Source organism: Typopeltis vanoorti, chromosome 24 (genome assembly GCF_054136105.1).
Source record: "Typopeltis vanoorti isolate ZY-2024b chromosome 24, IOZ_Tvanoo_1.0, whole genome shotgun sequence".
Classification (NCBI taxonomy): domain Eukaryota; kingdom Metazoa; phylum Arthropoda; class Arachnida; order Uropygi; family Thelyphonidae; genus Typopeltis; species Typopeltis vanoorti.
In genome coordinates, this window is record NC_143572.1 from 44,384,432 (window position 1) to 44,406,859 (window position 22,428).

A 22,428-nucleotide genomic window follows, 5' to 3' on the forward strand; every position below is an offset into this window, starting at 1 on the left:
TCTGCACCATGAATCGTTGGAACATCCACTCTATTCCCCAGATTTGGCTCCCTCTGACTTCTATCTCTTCTCAAAACTACCATATTTTCCGGTGTATAAGATGCACTTTTTTACCTTAAAAATTCATCTTAAAAATGGGGTGTGTCTTATATAATGAAGGTAAAGATTATTTCCTCTTTTCAAAGTCATATGCACTCCTTTTTATGTTCCAAGATCTTTGTGGGTGGGTAATGGTGCAACCAAATTGATGCGTGACCTTCACGTGACTCTTAGTGCGTCACCGGCTAAGAATGGGGAGTCCCTCTTCGAGTTTCATAATATCTTATCCAAGTAATCAGTTACCAATGTTTATCAGTATTGAGTTGACGTGTTGAGATATTTTGTGTTCAGTTTGATATTTCCCCGTAGATTTTAATGATGGAAAAGAACAGGCGACATTCATATACTTCAAGTTACAAATTGCAGGTTGTAAAATATGCGGAAGAACACGGGAATAGGGAAGCTGAAAGACATTTTGGACCTCTGCCCACAGAAAAAATGATTAGAACTTGGCGTGGTCAGAAGGAGATTTTGTTTTTTCCAGAAAATTGTATTAAATTTCTTGGGTGCGTCTTATACACTGGAAAATAAGGTAACTCTTCATCGCTGGTCAGTGTTTTTCTTCGAATCAAGAGACAATTACAGTTGTAGAGGGGTATTTCTCAGATCTTACTGAGAACCACTACAGGGACGGGATAATAGCGCTGGAGCATCATTGGAATAAATGTATTAGTCTTAAGGAAGATTGTTGAAAAATAAAAATAATTTTGAAATTATAAATTTATTTCATTGTTAGGCTGAGAACTTTTCAGACCACCCTTGTACTTGGCTCCTTTCTATATATTGCACATTTACACCAGTATGATATGCACTGATATAATGCTCATTCAATAATTCCACTATATCCTTTGCAACTGTTATTCTGCTGCCATGACTATCCACCAGTGTGAAACTGCCATAATTATTCTTTCTCTTGTTTGCCATATAGCAGAAAAATTCCAACCTTGGCCTTCCAGCCAATCTCCTCTTATTCTGCACCTTTTTCTTTCTTTACTGCTCCTCACCTTCTTAGCCTGCACTTTACTCTTCATGGATCCAATCACTACCAACTCTCTTGTATCTCTTCCATAGCATTTTCTTTTCCAACACAGCTTGCTTGATTTCACCGTTCATCCATTTCACTGCTACTCTGCTCTACTCATCCTAACCCTTGGTATGCAGTTATACATTGCTTGTGTCAGATACTGCCGTATAACTTTCCATGCACTGTCAACATCTCTTTTGCTCAGCTCTTCTACCCAATGTACTTATGCTAACTGACTATAGAGCTTCTTATAATCACTTACTACTCAACTCTTCATTCCATGCTATAGCTCCAAACCGTCTCCTAAGCTTGTTATCACCAGCCTTATAATTCCACACATATCCTTTCCTCACAGAAGTCTGCATATGGCTTGTCACAACCCAGGTTGTGACAAGCCATATGCAGATCACACTCACTAATTGGATAAAAGTTAGTGATCACATTCTCTGAGAGTGGTCACAATTACATTCTCTGACGATATGATGAGATCAAAAATTTTCGATCCTCACACGCCATCCTTTCCATGCTGCCAGAGACGGTTAGTTAGTGCTCAAGAACCCAAGAAATTCATTTTCCATATTCCCAAATGCTATTTCTTCATTTTAATTTATACCACCATAATTAAAATAGGCCATACTAATTATTACCCTTTGTTCACTAATCCAAGTTTTATACATTTCTTCAATACTCTCCACATTCCCTGGTTTATAGCAACATCCAACTAAACGTTTTCCTGTCAACTTCCCCATTACACCACTGCCTCATAACCAGTGCCACTATTTCCTTCTCTTATGTCTAGCCAATATGTACACATAAACTCTCCCCCCCCACCCCCCACCCAACATAAAAACTAGGTGTTATTAACATATTAACACCCTGAAAAACAGGGCTTTAAAGATTTGCTGCAATGAGCCAGTACTTAAGCAGGAATTGAGTTACCAGCTACCTTTCTAAAAAAAAAAAAATATTAAAAAAAATGGTGACAGCAAAAATATCAACAAAATTAAAGACTGCACCTAATAATAAAAATAAATGAGATTACAATAAAACCTGTAAAAACAGATAGTATAGAATACTACAGAAGTACAACCTTAATGCCATCTTTAAACCTCTTGCAAAATTAAAGAACTCATTCCACTCCTTCAATGATCCATTTCCTCCCTTGGCCCACCTGGGAGTATACTGTATTCAGTACACCTGTAATTTGCCTTATAAAGGTGAAACTGGATGTTCAATTCCTATTTGAGGGGGGGAAATATAAATAACACTAAATTTAATAATTATGGTAAATTTGACCTTTCTGATCATGCCTTGAATACTCTACACAGAAGTGACTGGAAAGGCATCTGTTCATTACATCATACTAAACGTGGTATGAACATAAATTTCTAATCGATTGCCCTAATCTTAACAAGATTAGGCTGGATGGTATACATATTCTACTCGCAACTTTTTTGTTCTAAAAGTTCATTATGAACTATACTTAAGACTAATAATCCAGGATCTTAGCCTTAATATAACACATGTTAAATTATTGATTAGGCCACCACTGTTGCTATATTAAAAGTATTAATATGAATTTGTTCTCTGACCATCTTATAGTCCTAAGAATGACCTCCCATGATGAGTCTCTTGACTCCATGGAGGCCTGAATAATGATTATAATAATAATAGAATATAGCTTTGATCTAGATTTTTTTCACTAGGGTTCAGGCCAGTAGAATGTTGATCAAATCAGTATTACTTTTGGAATACTGTTTGAAATATAATGTAGTCTCTCTGTCTCTGTGTGTACACAATGTGATACTCCAAAAGATAATCTTAATATGAAGGTTGAAGCACTGAGAAAGTAAAGTATTATTCTTAACACGGTTGTAAGTTTATTTTTTCACTTGGTTAGAGTATAATAAAATTAGTTTAATCCTTTATCCAAGCATGAGCAAACAAAGTTTGCGCCTGAAGTATCTTCAGGACTAGGGTAAGGTGATACAACACCAGGGCAACTCGTTGCAAAGGTGGAGAAAGCTACCAACACTCCTATCTCAGTATCTCCTATAATGCAAAACACATCTCCTTGCGGATATGTCTAATGTTATGCATTAAAGGAAGGGCCACTACCCAGACTAGTTTCGACCTTTATTGAGGTCTCTTCAGTGGGAGCCAGGCTGTAGTGGAAATACCAGGCAGAAGCATTAGCAGGTCATCTCTACCTATAGGAGTTGCCAAATGGTGTGCCACCCTTTTTTAATAAATTACTCTGGATTTAGAGAAAGATGTTGAAAGTTTATTATACTCTAACCAAGTGAAAAAATAAACTTTCAACATCTTTCTCTAAATCCAGAGTAATTTATTAAAAAAGGGTGGCACACCATTTGGCAACTCCTATAGGTAGAGATGACCTGCTAATGCTTCTGCCTGGTATTTCCACTACAGATCAGTATTACTTTTGGAATACTGTTTGAAATATAATGTAGTCTCTCTGTCTCTGTGTGTACACAATGTGATACTCCAAAAGATAATCTTAATATGAAGGTTGAAGCACTGAGAAAGTAAAGTATTATTCTTAACACGGTTGTAAGTTTATTTTTTCACTTGGTTAGAGTATAATAAAATTAGTTTAATCCTTTATCCAAGCGTGAGCAAACAAAGTTTGCGCCTGAAGTATCTTCAGGACTAGGGTAAGGTGATACAACACCAGGGCAACTCGTTGCAAAGGTGGAGAAAGCTACCAACACTCCTATCTCAGTATCTCCTATAATGCAAAACACATCTCCTTGCGGATATGTCTAATGTTATGCATTAAAGAAAGGGCCACTACCCAGACTAGTTTCGACCTTTATTGAGGTCTCTTCAGTGGGAGCCAGGCTGTAGTGGAAATACCAGGCAGAAGCATTAGCAGGTCATCTCTACCTATAGGAGTTGCCAAATGGTGTGCCACCCTTTTTTAATAAATTACTCTGGATTTAGAGAAAGATGTTGAAAGTTTATTTTTTCACTTGGTTAGAGTATAATAAACTTTCAACATCTTTCTCTAAATCCAGAGTAATTTATTAAAAAAGGGTGGCACACCATTTGGCAACTCCTATAGGTAGAGATGACCTGCTAATGCTTCTGCCTGGTATTTCCACTACAGCCTGGCTCCCACTGAAGAGACCTCAATAAAGGTCGAAACTAGTCTGGGTAGTGGCCCTTCCTTTAATGCATAACATTAGACATATCCGCAAGGAGATGTGTTTTGCATTATAGGAGATACTGAGATAGGAGTGTTGGTAGCTTTCTCCACCTTTGCAACGAGTTGCCCTGGTGTTGTATCACCTTACCCTAGTCCTGAAGATACTTCAGGCGCAAACTTTGTTTGCTCACACTTGGATAAAGGATTAAACTAATTTTATTATAACACGGTTGTAGTTTCCATAATTTATGGATCTGAATGCTGATCACTGCATAACATTTAAAGACAAGGATAATGAATGTTATTTATGTTGGTGTTAATGCCATGGATGTTAGTGAAGTAGATTAAAAACCCACTTTTTAAGGGTATTCTGGCATGGTTTGTACATGGTGCTTGGTTGCATTGTGTATTTTTTTTTATTGGAATTAGTTTGAAGGAGATTCCTTTTTATTGTAGTGTCACTAATATTGTAAAGTTCATTAGTTTGTTCATGGTTAGATGAAAGGACAAAGTGGGGATGTGCAGTGAGTGAAGATACTCTTGGACATGACATCCATACATAGTGACCAGTCTCCTTGTATAATGTGGCCTTGATGGTGCCTCCCGTGTACCACTACTCTGACTACCTCTCCTGGCAGAGTAAGTGGCAACAGGATTATGCATGAGTCGATCAGCAAGCCTCCTAACTTGATACTGACAGGTTCGGGTCTGTGCACTAACTGGCATCCTGACTGCAGTACCACTACCGTTTTAACTGATGTACCCTTGAAATGGAGGTTATGGATCTTTAAATATGTGTATGGCATGGCCTTCAAGGATGTTACTTGTTGTGTGGATAAGTGAGTAGGGAGAACAGAAACTAGAATCCCTGTTCTGGAGACTAAACATGGCATATGTCACCTTAGGCCATCAATAAGCTGGTTAGTGTTATTTCTCTAGGCAATGAAGGCCATCTACAACCCAGAGGTCTATTTGGAATTTCCTTCAACTAGGAAGATAGCCTTTTGCAGCAGGATGTTCACTGCATGAACCAAGCCCCTTTTGTGAAAGCAGGATTGACTTGAAGGAGCAGCTATATATTGTACATTGCCTGCCCATTAAAGGCATATGCATCACTCATTCAGTGATGCTGATAATGGATTACCATATAATACTATCTCTTTTCTGATCTCCTTCCCCTTGAACTTCTTTCTGTTCTTTGCAGCATTATTTACCTAATATTTTTCTATAGTCTCTTGAGCTCTAGTTTTTTTTTTCTTCACTACTACTGTGCATTCTGATCTACCACTATTTCTTTTACATCAGCTATATTCACTCTTTCCCATTACTGATATCATTTACCTGAAATTTCCTACCTTCATGATCTGACATTTGTTGTTTCATGTGCTTTGTCGTTCACAGCTATGCTACCTGATTTCTAGCATGATCTAATATTTTTAGAACACTCAAAATATGTTTCACCATTTTTCACTTTTTTCTTGTCTTCATTAACAAATATCACATTAACAAATATCAGCTAACAAATTTGTGCATGCTAAGTTTCCAAAGATATCTTGCTCACCAATGGTGTTACAAATAAGTCTTGTACATTCAGATGCACAATGACTTATTTAGATATGCCTGAATACAGTAGACTTGCTATAACAAACCTGAAAGTCCTCTGCATGCTATGCTAAAAGAAATTAGATATAAACTATTTCTAAGTCCCAAACTAGTTTGCTATGAGTCAGATATACAAATTGCCCATTCTACCTAGACCAGCATTTCCCAAACTATGGAAAGTGAATAAGTGTTTCGTGAAACATTATCAAAATTAATGAGTCTGGAATGTTTTAAATGCTGCAACAAGTTCAAACATGTTTTTGAAAAGTAGCTGCTCCTCACTTTGCTTATGGATTATGCTATTAAGGCCAGTGTGTGCTGGCCTTGACTCAGCCACCTGCGGTTGTCAACACTCCAGAGCGCGAGTGAAGTATAGAGGTATCTATTCTAGGAAACGTCAGTCACAAGCAAGGTCAATGCGATGCGCTGCAGCCTAGCATGCCTGTAGTGTGCGCTGTTGCATTTTTGTGATACAATACAGCCTGTTGATGTAATAGTATGCACTTAGCTTTATAATGAATACGAAACTGATACTCGACTCTAACCAAGGTGTTCCATTAAAATTTCAGGATTTATGATGTGTTCTGTCGTAAGAAAAGTTTGAGAAACACTGATGTAGACTAAGGCACAAAACATGCCACATAAGGTAACCATCTGTTAATACATATGTCCTCTAAGATAAACATCTTTTCTGCAGAAGTCTTTTCAGCATTCCATTGCTAAGTTCAGTAAATTGAGATATATATATGTAGCATACCAAAATCTGGTGTACTCTTAAATAAAATAGGCTATCAAGATTTTTGTCCTTTAGAGATAAATTTTGAACTAAAACACATATTCAGGCATGCGTGCTGAGGAATTCTGTACACATGGCTACCAGTTGCTGCATAACTGAATTTCAGGGCAGTTACTCACTCAGTTGACAGAGCAGCGGGCTGTAGATGTCATATGAAATGCAGTAATCCATAAGTCGGTGGTTCAAATCTGCCTCGCCAGAAGTTTTTTTTTTGTGTGTTATTATTCTATATCAATGACATTGTCATTGATATTTAATAATACAAAACCTTTATATCAATGACATTGTCATTGGACTGCAGGAGGATATTCAGTTGTTTGCAGATGATGTGAAGCTAGGATTAGTGCAGATGTGGCAGCCTTGCAAGAGGATTTCAATAAACTGGACAGATTGGCAAATGAATGGGGGTGCATGAGGAGGAGCAGCTGTACTGGAGGAGGTGGGGGTGATGATTGATAGAAACCTGAAATTCGGGGAACGTATTGCAAAGGTGATGAAGATAACTCTCAGGATTGCTGCAATACCGAGGACACTGACCTGCAGAGATAAGTTGTCATTCCATTGTATAGGTGTGATCAGCCCACAGTGACTTGTTTGTTTGGACTATTGTTCTCAAATTTGGTTCCTGGGATTTGAAGGGGATGAATTAATTGATTGTGGAAAGGCTATAGGGGTGGATAACAAAGATGGTTTCAGGACTATACAATGTTGGTTATGAGAATTGGCTGAAGGAATGTGAACTACAGAGTTTGGGAGATAGGAGGCGTAGTATGACTGAGACTTTTTAAATTGAGAGGTAGTTACAGGTTTGACACTGGGGAGTTCTTTTGCTTGATGGAACAGGGAGAAGGAACAAGGACAAGGGGTCATCCCTGGAAGTTACGAAAGGAAGCTGTGTGGTTTCTTTGCATGAAGGGTGGTTGAACTGTGGAATGCATTGCCTAATAGTGGTAAGAACATGAATGGTCAAGGAATGGTATGATAGATTGTGTTTTCTAGGAAGGACCTCCCACAGTAAGTTTTTTGATTCCATGGAGGCCTGGATCTTAATAATAATGATTCACTGCAAAAAAAAAAAAAAAAAAAAAGTAATTTGCTATTAATTTATCCATGTTTCAAAAATGTATCTAGTTCTAGCATAGATTGAAACATGGAACGTTTGTTATGTTATATCTATGTTATGTTAAAATTTATGTTATATCTCCTTCATTATGTATCTAGTTCTGTTCAGAGTTTCAGATTTCATTTGTGAAGAGTTTCTACCCATAAAATGAGCACCAGCTGGAGAAGACATACAATTAAAACAAGTCACCAGTTGAAATTACTGTAGCATATAAATTGAATGGTTAGTCTAATATTATGCTCTGTCTCCTAAGCATAGTTTTGTTTTCCAACTAGGTTGAAACCTTTTTAAAGGAAGAGATGACAAACAGCTTATCAAAAGTCAATAGTAAAGATTATAAAGAAGCTTGGAATGAATTGCAAAAAAAGGTAGATACCATAATTTAAACTTATTGATCTTTTTCATTATTTCTTTTTTGTATCAACTTTGAGCTTAAACAGTGTAGCATTTATTTCACATTGTAATGTAATGATATATATTTCTTCTATTTGTAATCGTTAATAATGTAACCCCCCCCCCCCAGTCTTTGACTCCAGGAGAGTTGATGTAATATTAATTTATGTATCAATACTTTGAGTTTTGTTAGTCACAGGTAGCCAACAAAACGTCATCGGGTGAGAGTTAGTGGAATTGAGCAAAATAGCCTCATAAGAGGTAAGTTCCAAAAGTTTCTGGCCTGACATGCAAAATTTGTGTCAATTCTTAAAATTCCATGCATGATGGATAGCACCATCTATGAGGAGATTAGTGTACTAGTTTCAACTCTACCTGCATCGTATAGTTGGATGCACTCATTTGACTAACACGTGGCATGCTAAATGGCTGTAATGTTAAAAATTGAGTACTTTGCTGTGATAAAGTTCTTCACCAAAGAAGGGTTTTCTTCAAGTGCTGTCAAATGTGATTGGATGGTGTTTATGGGGAAGCTTCTCCTTTATATTTCACCATGAAGGAATGGGCTAAACAGTTTCGCCTCATAAACGATGATCTTGTGATGGTTGGCCTATGGAAGTGATGACTGAGGAAAATGTCTTTCTTGTTGAGGAGGAACAGCTCACTGACAGATGGCTGAAGCTCAAAGAAATCTCAACAGGGTTGAGGCTTGATGACAACATCTTTTGCATCATTCACAAGAAGCTTCACATGATGTAGGTCGGTGCAAATTGTGTGCTCCGACTTCTCTTCAATTCAGAAGGAGTGACCTGTTCCTGCAAGTTTTTAGAGCTTTGCCAAGGGAATCCATGGAGTGGCACAAATCAGGCAAAGCCCTGCCAAGAAAAGCCACCGTCACTCAGCCCACCAAGAAGATCATGGCAATAATCTTTTGGGATTGCCAGGGAATTCTCTTGATTTCCTTCAAAGAAAGGAATACTGCTGTGAATGCAGAATATTATGCTTCATTCCTGTGTGACAGAGAAGAGACAAAAAAAAAAGCTAAGTCATATTGTTTACAACAACAATAGCTGCATGGACTGGAGCAAAGGCAGCAATGAAGGACTGTGGCTTCCAGGAGATTGACCCCCCCCCCTTACAGTCCAGATCTACCACCCAATGACTACTACCTCTTTTCAACACTGAAGAAAGACCTTCAGAGAAGAAAATTTTCAGATGAAATGAGGTAACAGATGTAGTTATAGGCCATTTTGCAGACAAAAGTACAGATTATTTTTTCAAGTACATATAAATGTAAATTCAAAGATGTGTGAAGTAAAGGGAGATTATGTTGAAAAGCGACAGTTGTTTTCTTTCTATAACCTCTAAAAGTTAGTCAGGCCAGAAACTTATGGAACCACCCTTATAGATCAGTTTGGTGAAGGCCTCCTTCACTTGAACGGATTTGAGTTGGATGTATGGAGAAAGCTGACATACAGAATTAGCAAAAAGAGGCCTATTGAGGTGGAAGCAGTTCAGATCATTTGCAGGTGCCCTTGAGGTGAGAATAAAAATGATAAATGATTTCAGTAGTTTCTCAGGTCTCAAATACAAATAGGATTGTCATCAAAAGATGCAAAAGTACTATTAGCCTAAGGAATGTATGTTAGTTTTTGGCATTGGTTAATTTGACTTGGTCAGAAACTATAAAGATATTAGTGAGAATTAATTGACAGAGAAAATACAGTTGCAAGAATAAAAGGTATTTTATTTTCAGGGAGAAAAGAGGACATGATGAGGAGGGTAAAAAGAGGTTTTGTTGATGATAGTTGTAATAAAGAAAAATATGGTTGACAGGAATAATAGCAGGATCATAGGAGGCAGTTTTACTGTCTGGTGTGAAATAGAAGCCAACAGGATCAAATATGTAACTGGTTGCTGTGAGAAACCTAGGGGGATTCAAAGAATGATTGTGCTTATTGAGCACAAGGAGAGTAATTATTATTATGTGACACCTCTGTGGATTCCAAAGACTCATTGAGGGAAGGCACTTGCTGTACAGCTGTCTCCATTGCTCAATCCACCACCTAGAACTAACTGCAACTACACCAACACCATCTACTGCCCACCACAACCACTAATATTTCCACAGACAATCACAAATGAGATGAAATGTGGATTCATCACTTTACTCCAGAGAGCAAACAAGATTCCATGACCTGGAAACATCCACAATCACCTGTGCACAAAAAAAATCAAAACTGTTTCCACCAGCTGTATTGCATTCCCATTTTGGTTGGGTGTGCTGTCGTGGCTTATGCAACCTATGCTGCAAAATTCACATGATTCATTTGACTGTGTGATTGCATTTTTATTGATATATGAAAGTTTTTTTTAAGTGTTTAGCACATCAGTGCTTATCTTAATTGGGCTAATGCAATTAATTATAGGATAACTTTGAATAGTTTAATTTATCAATTAATTGTAACTAAATCTCTGCAGAGTGGAGGATAATGTGTTTGTTTAAATATATTGTATATTAGAAAACATTAATGAAGGAGAATGCTATACTTGGTATATTTGAATTACTCAAAGGTGTAAAATTTGGAAGAGAAGGATGAAGCTTACCTCCTTTAACTACAATACTTTTCCTATTGTAAATATGGGCAAAAAAGTTATAAATTTATTCAAAATTATATATTAAACTTGTCTGTATTATATATAAAAGCTTGCCTACAACGTCTGTTCACACTTCATGCAAGCAAAATAAATGAAACTCAGAAAACAAAAAATCGCAACTCGTGACAAACGACAACGTTCAATTGGATTGGTTGACACAATAATCAATCACAGCCTCTAGGAGCTATTGTCTCAGAGCTCATCCTGCCTTGCCTTCTAAGCTTGTTTAAAACTACTAGAATGCTAAGAATTTGACCCACTGTGCCATCTGTACATCTTTTCAAAGGTGTAATGTATTTTGAACACATGCCCAGGCTATTAATGCAAATGTGATGCAATATGCGACAAAAGGTGTCCTCTTTATGAAGCATTAGTATATTGTGTTTACTTTTAGGAATCACACAAAGTCTGGAAACAGTTAGGGGAGTCTTTAACAGGAATAAATGCAAAAATATATCTGTGATATTGCTATTCGGTGGATGAGTACTGCACACCCTGAATATTTGCCCCTGGTTTCCACTGTCTGAAAATTCATGGCCACAATATTATGGGATCACCAAGGTGTTCTGCTGGTGGACTTCTTGCTGATGGGAGGAACAGTCAGTGAAGAGCTAATGTTAGACAAAGTGAAGACCAATATTTGATGCAAATGACCAGGACTCCTGACAAGTGAAGTGATTTTGGTGCACGACAATGCTACTACACACATACACACTACTCATAAGGCACTGTAATTGTTGGGAAACTCTGCCACGTACCCTCTTCCCTGCCTTCAGACTTCCATTTGTTCAGCCCCCCCCCCCTCTCAAGAAATGCCTTTCTAGAAAGCATTTAGATGAGGGAGGTCATCAGGCAGTGTAATGTTAGTTACTGGGTGTGGGCACACACTTCTTCAGTACTGGTATCAATGAACTGATCTATTGTTGGGACAAGTGCATCAATAAATTTCGTTACCTTGTGGAGAAGTAGTGCATGTTTACTTATTTCTTGGTGTAGAATTAAAACTTCCTATTATTAAACATTCTTAAGAAAAAAAAAAAATTTTTTTCTTAAGTTTCCAAAAAGCAAGATAATTCTTTTTTTCCTTAAGAATGTTTAATAATAGGAAGTTGTAATTGTACACCAAGAAATGAGTAAACATGCACTACTTCTCCACAAAGTATCCAAATTTATTGATTCATTTGTCCCAACAAGTGAATGCACAGAGAAAGAATGGTCAGAAAACAGATGTGTGTATTTATATCATTTTAAATAAAGAATTAAAACAAATGTGAAATTAAATGTCTGCTTGGATGTTACTACTACTATAAGTTTTGTGAATGAACAAATAAGATTTTGTATATAAATGTGCAACTTTAAATTAAATGTAATTGCATTAAGATAATAAAGTATTAAATAATTTGGAGACACATTAATAGATATTAGTTCAGTGATATAACAGACCTCCAGATAGTCCATCACAAGAAGTCTTGCTTGGTGTGCAATATACACTGTCTACCAATAATTGTCTGGACACCCCTGTTATTTGAAGTTATGGAACATTCTAGGTTTGTTAATAACATAAAAACAAGTGTACGTATAATAGGAAGCAGTATTTAATCATAGCAATTGAATACAGGTGGTATGGCAACACGTGACCTTGAGAGAGGTGACATTGTGGACTGTCACATTGGTGGCATGTCCATGTGCCATTGCTGCCCAACTGAAGCATCCAAAATCAACAGTTGACAATGTGATCAACAAATGGAGACATTCTGGCATCACTAGTGCAGGAAAACACCCAGACCTGCTACTAAAAATTACTGACAGGGACAGGAGGCTGTTAAAATGGGTGGCATGCAAAAACTGGCTACAATTGGTACAGACCATCTGTGATATGAGTTCCAGAGCACTAGTAACACTATGGTGAGCACTAATACCATATGAAAAGAACTGTTGATTGGATTTCATGGAAGAGCAGCGGCACACTGAAAAAACAAAAGTCTACCCCCCCCCCCTTTTCCACAACTTCTAGGTGCCTCTAATTCTCATTCTCCATGTCTAATTGTTTCTGTATTAACCTGAAATCTCCTCAGCAACTTAAATTACTATGATCTTTTCTGCTTATCCACTAAACTTTTAAATTGCAGTCAGTACTTTGCATTTACAATCAAAACATTACATACACCCACAACCTTATTAATTTATCCCCTTCAACACTATATATTATTATTATTATTATTATTCAGGCCTCCAAGGAGTCAAAAGACTCATCGAGGGAGGTCCTTCCTAAGACAAAGTCTGTCAAGACTCATTGAGGGGAGGTCCCCCCCTGAGAAACACAAAGTTTATCATACCACTCTTTAAACTCGCTGACCGTTCTCGCTCCCACCACTCCATCAGGCAATGCATTCCACGGCTCAACCACCCTCCACACAAAGAAACCACTCCTTACCCTCTTGCTCAGTTTCCTTTCGTAACTTCCAGGGATGGCCTCTTGTCATCACTCCTTCCTGCTGATCAACCAAGCGAAAGAACTCCCCAGTATCAACCCTGTAACCACCTCTCAACAGTTTAAAAGTCTCTTGTTTTATTTCTAGTATTTGCATAGAATCATTCACATCAGTATGATGTACTTGTTTGATTCCACTTCAAAGCTATTAAGTCCCTAAATCATTTGTTCAAAAATGCTTGATAAATCAAGTCCTATAGCTCAAGCCTCGACAAATACTTTTCTGTGGCAAGCAGATATAGCATGCACAAAATTATTTTTTAATTTAATATAAATTTTACTTGCCTAGGGCATTACTCTAATTTACATAAATACTGTTCCAGGTGCTGATTTAAAGAAATGTTATGACAAATATTTTATTATACTTCCATTGAGTAGACACTCATTGTAGTAAGCTAATTCAACCAACATGTCATAGTAATCTCAAATTCACTAACACTTCCTGCATGAACAACATTCTGGTACTACTCCTCACCATATTCTTACATAACTTCCAGGGATACTTCTGGTTCTTTCTCTCTTTCCTTCTACTCTTTTTATAACCCCCTTTGGGATTAATCTGATAAAATCCCCCTCACTGACTTAAATGTCTGTCATATCACCTCTTTTCCTCCTATTGACCAAACTCTGCAATCAGTGTTTTCAAATTCCTCTCCATAGTCCTGATATTGTTTGTTACTTCTCTAGTTGAAATGATTGAGGAAGATGAAGAATGAAATTAAATGTATGGTGGATATAACTGGAAGAGTGCAAAAGAATAAAATGAAAAGGGAGATAAAATAAATGGGGAGAAAGAAATAGTGAATACTCAAGAATAGCACTATATGGAGATTCTATTGAAAAAAAAGTGTGGTAGATGAGAGGGTGAAAAGTATGTTTTCCAGGAGAGGAACGAACAGGGCGATCTAAGGCACTGGATATGAGAAGTGTGTGAGGAAGTTAGTGGGTGAGATGAATGATTTGGTTGGACACAGGGAGAATGTGAGATTGCACATTAAGAGATTGAGGAGAGTGAAAGACAGTGTAGTAGGAAGGGAAGTTTTTTGTGTTGCCCACGTATGACAATGATCATTTGTGCAGAGGGCTAAGATCTTGAATGGAATGTTAGTGAAAATGTGTGAAGAGAAAGGAGTGTAGCTTGTGAATGTGTGGAATGAATTTGGAGGACAAATGGAACTGTATAAGAGTGAGCTTCATCTGAATGGTTTTGGAGTGACCATTCAGGAAGGTTACTGCTTGAAAGAAGTGTAGCAAGTGATGCAAACAAAAGTATCGGTAAAAGTCATTTGATGAGCAGGAGAGTGGACTAGGTGAGACTAAGGTGGTTGCAAATGAGAGAAATCAGAACAGGAGTGCATGTTGGTCAGGGAGAAAAAAGTGTAATGATAGTGGATTCTGAAAGATGTAATGAATGCAAGTATGGAGATGGTTAGTATAGGAATAGAAAGGTCAGGAATACCTGGGGATGGGTACATGGGGCAGAAGAATGAGCAGATGGGAAACAGCATGAGTAGGACTAGTTATAGGTTAAACAATGAATTATGTTTGTTTGCCAATGCCAAGAGTATCAGAAATGGGAGATATTGTTGCATTGAGTTTGTCTGAAAATAGTTCGATTGAGTGAAACATAGTGGATGAGAATGACGTCTTGACGGGAATAAAAACAGAGGGATATGTTTTTCGTGATGATAGGAAAGGCAAGAAGGGAATGAGAGTGCTGCTGATGATAGCAGGGCAATTATGTCTGCAAGGTTGAGATAAAAGGTGAAAAAAGAGGGCAGTGATTTTGATAGAATGAGGTTGATAGAATGAAATAGTTGGTGTGATATTGCTACAGGCCAAAGAATGTATAAGGTGAAGACAAATGTATAGGCAACTTGGCTAAGTGGGCAAGCAAAGGTTAATCATTATGGCAGATTTCAACTGCAGCAGTATTCATTAGAATGAAGAGATAGTATAGGGAGTAAAAATAAATTTAAAGTTCTTAAGGGACAACAATCTTGGGCAGAACATTATGGAGGGCACATGAGGGTTAAGTCTTAAATCTGATGATAATATTATCAGAGGATGATTGTGAATGGAGTATCTAATCTTCTGCTGGTTGGCAAAAGTGATCACCTGAGTTGTAGCCAGTCACACAAAGACTTCTAAAAAAAAAGTGTAACTAAGGCTGGTGATCATGAAAAGCTTAAGAGAAGACAGAGCTATAGCATGGAAATAGGAGTTGACTGCAAAGGGTATATGATGTGTGGGCAATAATTAAGAGCTATTTAATAGCAACAATGTCTGAATATATCCTAAAGGTGGAAAGACTAAACAAGATAGGAGTAAACTGGATGAAGAGATTAAGCATGAAATCTGGAAGGAGGCAACACAAAATGCATGTTAATAATGATCAGTTGCATAGAGTACAAAGAGCAGAAAGTAACTCAGTTGATGAAGACAGTAAAAGTGCAATATGAGAAGAAGTGCAATATGAGTCAAGCTAAGAAAAATTCCTAGTGAAGTTAACTCTTTCTACTTTTTCAAGTAGAAGGAAAAATGACTATGGTAGAATGATGCTACTTGATGACATTGACAGATTGGTAATCAATGCAGAGGATATAGTTAAATTATTCAATGATCAATTTATCATCCTCATGATGGCAACATTAGGAGAAGCTAGAGTTTAGAGGCTACGTCAGAGGAGGGACTGAATGAGCAGTATGAGGAATTAAGTAAACTTATCTGACCTCTGGAGTCAAAGGATTCATCATGGGAGATCTATACTCTGGCATGCCAAAAGAGAAATGTTCCTTGAACCCATTCAGTTTCTACACTATGCAAAGAACCTGCTTCTCATTCCCCTGCTCACACCCTCCTTATGCAGCTTCCATGGATTGCCTCTAGTTCTACCCTTGCTGCCCTCACCTCTATGAAATATCTCCTCCATATTAATTTGGTAACAGCCCTCACTAATTTGTCTTAATCATACCTACCACCCTCTTCTATTCACAAGGCTATGTAAGCTGAATTCCCTCAATCTCTATCTAATATTCCATAGACCTGATACTAACCTAGTAATCTTTCTCTGGACTTTCTCCAGTACAATCCCCTGAAAACCAGGTGACCAAATCTGTGCATAGTAGTCCATATATGGCCTGATCAAAGCCTTATATCATAACCTCTTTGTCTGTATGTTAGTGTCCTCCTAGTTATGGCCATAATCTGAGATGTTTTTACAACTTTAGCAATGTGATCCCTAAACTTTGTCCACCATCACTCAAAGATCTCTCATCTCCTCCTGCCTCCTTCAAAATTCTTAAATGTCCATCGTTTGTATGTTCTGCATCCCAACCTTGCCTATCAAATTTCAAGACCTTGCACTTTGCAACATTTAAACTAATGGCTCCAATCATTTGCCCACTCACATAGTCTGTTCAGATCCTTTTGCACAACCACAATGTATTCTACTGCCGATAGAACTTCCCAACTTTGTATCATCAGTAAACAGCTGTTTGCTGATGTTATAAAGCAATGGGATTGAACAGTATATCACTATGAACAGTATGTGTGTTGAGGGAATGCTCTGTAGAATTAGTGACGCCTTTGTCACAACTATGTCTTCCAACATGGTAATTTCCAAGGGAATGGAAGGTGGGACAAATTGTTTCACTTCACAAAAGGGAGATGAGACCAAGCCTACAAATTATAGGCCAATCTGTGTGTCCATGGATGTTGATAAAATATTAGGGGAGTTAGTGAAGACTAGGATTTGGAAGTGGGTTGATAATAGCAGTATTCTTTGATAGTCGGCATGTGTTTTAGTGGGAGGTCATATTTCAGCAATCTTCTTACATATTACAATATGACAAATTCGCTTGATAAAGGAGATTAACATACTGTGGTGTACTTCGATTTTAAAGGTCTTTGATGACTGCCATGTGACAATCTAGTTGCTAAATTGAAACAGATGGATTAGATAACAGACTTGTAAGTTAGATAGCTGATTACCTGTCTGACAAGTATGAGCAGGCTGTATGAGGAGGGTTATTAGAGAAGTGACACAGTAATCCATTTGGGGACTATTATTAACTTGTACATTAATGATATTGAGACTAGCTTAACTGGAGATATGCAGCTGTTTGCCAATGCAAAGTTGGGAAGGTCTGGAAGAAGAACAGACATTGTCACCTTGCAGGAGGATCTGAATAGACTGAGTGGAGCCATCAGTTTAATGTTGCAAAGTACAAGGTCACAGAAATTGATAGGCAAGGTTGGGATGCAGAGTATACAATTAATGGAGAATTTTGAAAGTGGAGGAGATGAGAGATCTGGGAATTGATTGTGGACAGACTTGAAGTTTAGGGGTCACACTTCTAAAATTTTAAGAACATCCTAATGGATTATGCAATAATGAGGAGGATAGTGAAGAATTAAAGAGGTTATGGTTCCCTTGTATAAAGCTTTGATCAGGCTGCATAGTTTACTGTACACAGATTTGGATGCCTGATTTTTAAAGGGATGAGATGTATTTGACAAGTTCCAGCAATGATTTACTAAGTTAGTCAGGTCTATAGAATGTCAGACACAAGGAAAGATTGAGGGAATGCAATTTAGAGCCTTGTGAATAGAAGAGGTGATATCATTGAGACATAAGTTTGTGAGGGGGTAATTACCAGATTCATGTAGAGAAGATATTTCATAGAGGAGAGGGAAGAAAGGAAACTAAAGAAGTAGGTTCTTTGCAAGGAGAGTAATTGGCGGGTGGAATGCATTACCTGAAAGTGTGGTGAGTGCAGAAACTGAATAGATTCAAGGCATGGTTTTGATATTTTCGCATGAGAATATAGACTTCCCATGATGAGTCGTTTAACTCCATGGAGGTTGGATAATAATTATGTTTCCACATCACATTGAAAACTAGGTGGCCAAATCACAGCATAGTGGTCAGTGTGATCTGACCAGCGAAATCATAACATTCCCTGCATTAACGTATTCTGGTAATGCATTCCCTTCATTCTCATTTCTCCATGTAAAAAAAAAAAAAAAAAAAAAAAAAAAAAAAAAAAAAATCTGCTCCTTGCATCCTTCATCATACTCTTACATAACTTCCAGAGGTGGTTTCTGGGTCCTCTCGCCTTAGATTCTTGCTATAATTCTCACTATATTAACCTGATAAAATCCTCTCACTAACTTAAATGTCTATCATATCATCTCTTTTCCTCCTATCCAGCAAACTCTGCAATCCACATTCCTTCAACCTCCCTCCATAGCCAACATTCCAGAGTTCTAATATTGTCTTAGTCACTTGTCTCTGAACCCTCTCCAATGTTTCCACATCAAAATGAAAACCAGGTAATTAAATATCTGGTAAGAACACATCCAAGTGTGGCACATCACAGTTCACAATTCAGTTTGTGTTTTCTTTCATTTATTCTTCACTATTATTATGTGACATCTTCAAGGACTCATTGTGGGAGGACATACTACACAACTTGCCATCTCCCCTACTTAATCCTACACTACTATCATCACCACAATGCTATCTACTACTTACCATTACCAATAGTGTTTTGTCTGTACATTGTGTGTGTTCTTATGGCTGACCTACCTATATGCAGGATGAGAAACATCCTGCTACCTCCATATGAAATTGGCTAACTCAGCTTTAGTTAAAAAAAAGCCCATATAAAGATTCCTTTCTTGTTCATAATATCGGAAATATTTATTAAAGTGTAATTTAATTTATATTCTTATCTACGTTGTCAATTCCTTAAGTAATTTAGTAATGCATAACCAACGTATAAGCCTGTCTACAAGAATATGTTACAATAAAACAACTGTTGGGGAAAGATGTGACAGGTTGAGTTTTTAATGATTGTTCGTTTTTTCTTTTGTATAAAAAAAAATAATAATAAATTCTGAACCTTTAAAGGAAATAAGAAAGCGAAGAAGACTGGTTTATGTTATAACTTTTAGAGAAAACCAGCAACTAAAATTTCAAGTATTTTTGTGATTATTTAAAAGGTAATGCTACAGTCTTTGAATTAAGGATTTCAGATCCAGAAGTTTTATTTCTAGCTCTCCAGAAATAAAACTTCTTTAACAAATTCAATGGCAGAGATCAAATAACTTGACATTGAATGAAATTATTTTGCTGGCCTGGTTAGCTTAGTGGTTAGCATATCTGCTCTCCAGCCAAAAGGCTGCGGGGTCGATTCCCACCATGGACATGGATGTTTGTGATCGTCTGTGAAAATATTAATGGTGGTGGTCAGTTGATGGCATTGGTCTAGATGATGCAATTCGCTGTAGTTGGAGAGGTAGAGTAGATGCCGTCCCTCGGAGTCCATGAACTCCTTGGAGGTGTCAGATAATAATAATCTTTTAAGAGTGTAGATTATGCAAAGAAACTAATATTTTTAATGCATTTAGGATGAGGCTGAAAAATTCACTTGCTGAGTAGATTTTTTGGAGTCCTGGATCCAGTAAGAGTTTTATTTTCTTTCTATGCTTTCTTTCTTATCTTTGAAGATGTGATTTTCTGCATTTCCAGATGCTAAAATCATGTTTTCAGCAAGTAATGCTTAGTAATGCTTTGCTACTGAATTTACAGGATCCACATTTCTGACACTTGCTTTCCAATCATATAAACTTTCATCCTCATTAACAGGATATATTGCCACTAACTCAATTTAAAATAGTTGTTTTATTCTGGACCTCCACTTGGTTACATGACTTGCCCATCATAGACAACAGTATCATTAGCACTGCTGAAACTCCGCAATGCATTGCATAGCCTGACCACTTTGCAAAAAAAGCTACTTCTCACTCTCTTTTCTACATAGTGATGTTCCCCTGCTCAGTTTATATTATTATAAGAAATTTGATTTCAAGAATTTGTGTTGGACAGGGAGGGACTTGAATATCAAGGGACAGTCACCTTTTTTTTTTTTTTTTAAGAAGTGGACAAAAAAGCAAAGGGATGACTTGAGTGTTGAAAAGCAAAAAGTATAGATCAGAATCAGTCTTCATTTTTAGGCCAGATTCTGCATCTAAATTGCTGTGTTCAGATGTGGTCATCTTGGGTTTCAAAGGGATGTGGAAGATTCAGATTGTCTAACAAGTGTGTCACATCTATAGAACAGTGGCTCAGCAGATATTTAAATTTTGCAATCAACAAACCTCAAGAGAAAACATGATCTCTTTAGTAACATATTTCTATAATAAATGCAGAAATTTCTCAATTCATGAGAGAAAGAGGATCACTTCTGGAAGTATGAATAGTTAGGATACAAGTAAGATTTTTGCTTGGAGAGTGGCGAATTAATGGAAAGGGTAGCAAAGGAATGGTGCAAGGTCTGCGAATCATTAAGTAGTTTGTCTTGAAATTCTCATATACTCATTACTTATTAGGGTTTTACTCAGCAAACATATTTACCATTGAACTTTAAGCTGATTTATCTTGTAACATGCTCAACATATCTCAATAGCACATTGCACTCTCCATGTAAAAAAAAAATACTTGCTCCCCTCTTCACCATACCTTTTTTATAACTTCCTAGGGTGGTTTCAACTTCTGCTTTTCCCCCTTTCATTTCCCACTATCTTCTGTATTGATCTTGGTCTCCACACCAACTTACATGTCTAGTTTTTAATGGCACTTATGGCATAATAGTTTATTAGACACATGTATTCATAAGAATAACTTTTTTATTGCAAATATTTCTGGTCAAAATATTTGCAATAACAAACATTATTTATACTTATTCACAAGTATATCTAATAACAAACTGATGTCTAACGCATCACAATTTCCTCCCATCCACTAAATGCTGCAATTTACATTTCCTCATGGAGTTCTGATATTGTTTTAGTTGCTCATATTTGGTTCCTCTCCAGAGTCTCCAGCCACATTTACTATTGTGTACAAATTTGGTCACCACATTTGCACATAGTACTCCATATAGTATCTAAATCCATCAGTTATATAGTCACCTTATATCTTTACCTGTCAGTGTGCTCCTTTTCATAGTAGTAATACTCTATAGTTTTTCACACGTGCATTGTGCTCAATTCCAAATCTCAGACTTCTTAAAACACTTTTCACACAAACTGTCTACAGCCTTAAACCTTGCACTCCAAAATGCAACACTTTCAACTTATTAAAATGTCCCACTCATTTATCCAAGCTGAGCCTATTGAAATCACCTTAAGGAAACTAGTGTCACCACTTAAAACTCTGCCTAACTTTGCATCATCAAGAAGTCTAACAGTTCTCTAGCATATACCTCTGGTTACTAATTTTTTTTGGAACATTGAATGATAGAAGTTCTATATGTGAGGCAGGGAGCCAATCTTCTATCCACCTGACCAGTCTATTATCTGTTATTCAGCTTATACACTAGTCATGTGGCAATCAAATACTTTGTAATCATTTTCTTCACTTTAGCATATTGTTTGAAATGTAATATAGCTCGTGTGTGTGTGCGCTCTAGATGATAAACTTAATATGAAGATCAAAATGTTGGGAAATTAAACTAATCATTCCTAACAGTTATAGTCTCTATACTGTACACAAATAAATGCTTTGCAAGTTCAACAAGGTTAATGTGTAGGAATCTTCCTTATCTAGCCCATTATCGCTTTATCCTAAAACGATACCCTATCTTTCACATATCCATGCTTACCATAGAGAATCATGTCTATTAGTGTTGCCAAACGAAAATTACTAAAAACAGTTCAATCTTTAAAAAAGAGAGCTGAAAAGGAGTTAAAAATAAAAATTTGAAGCTAAAATTTTAAAAGTAGTAGCTGATACTTTTAAGTTACTTACTTTATTCAAGTTGAAGTGATACTTGCATATAAGTGGCTTAAATACATCTTCCATGTGGTCTTCTGCATTTAATTCACCTGCATTTTCACTTAGATTTTCAGCTTTATTATATGTGGCCATCATTCCAATATTACTCAGTGTAGATGCTGATAAATGATAGTCTGTACAGCACTTGTTATTATGCCTGAGGCCATACTTGACTTACAAAATAGCTGTCAGCATTGTCAATTCCATCTTGTTTCTTAATTTAGT

General features: G+C 37.0%; 1 protein-coding gene across 1 annotated transcript in view; it reads left to right on the plus strand.

Annotated features, from left to right (window-relative positions):
- The window catches only part of LOC150093142 (CD63 antigen-like), a 119,822-nt gene that overhangs the window by 44,236 nt on the left and 53,158 nt on the right, over nt 1-22,428 (plus strand). Inside the window, exon 4 of the mRNA XM_090413540.1 lies at nt 8,092-8,184. Within this exon, the coding sequence (XP_090269666.1) occupies nt 8,092-8,184 (93 nt within the window). The remainder of the gene's footprint in view (nt 1-8,091; nt 8,185-22,428) is intronic.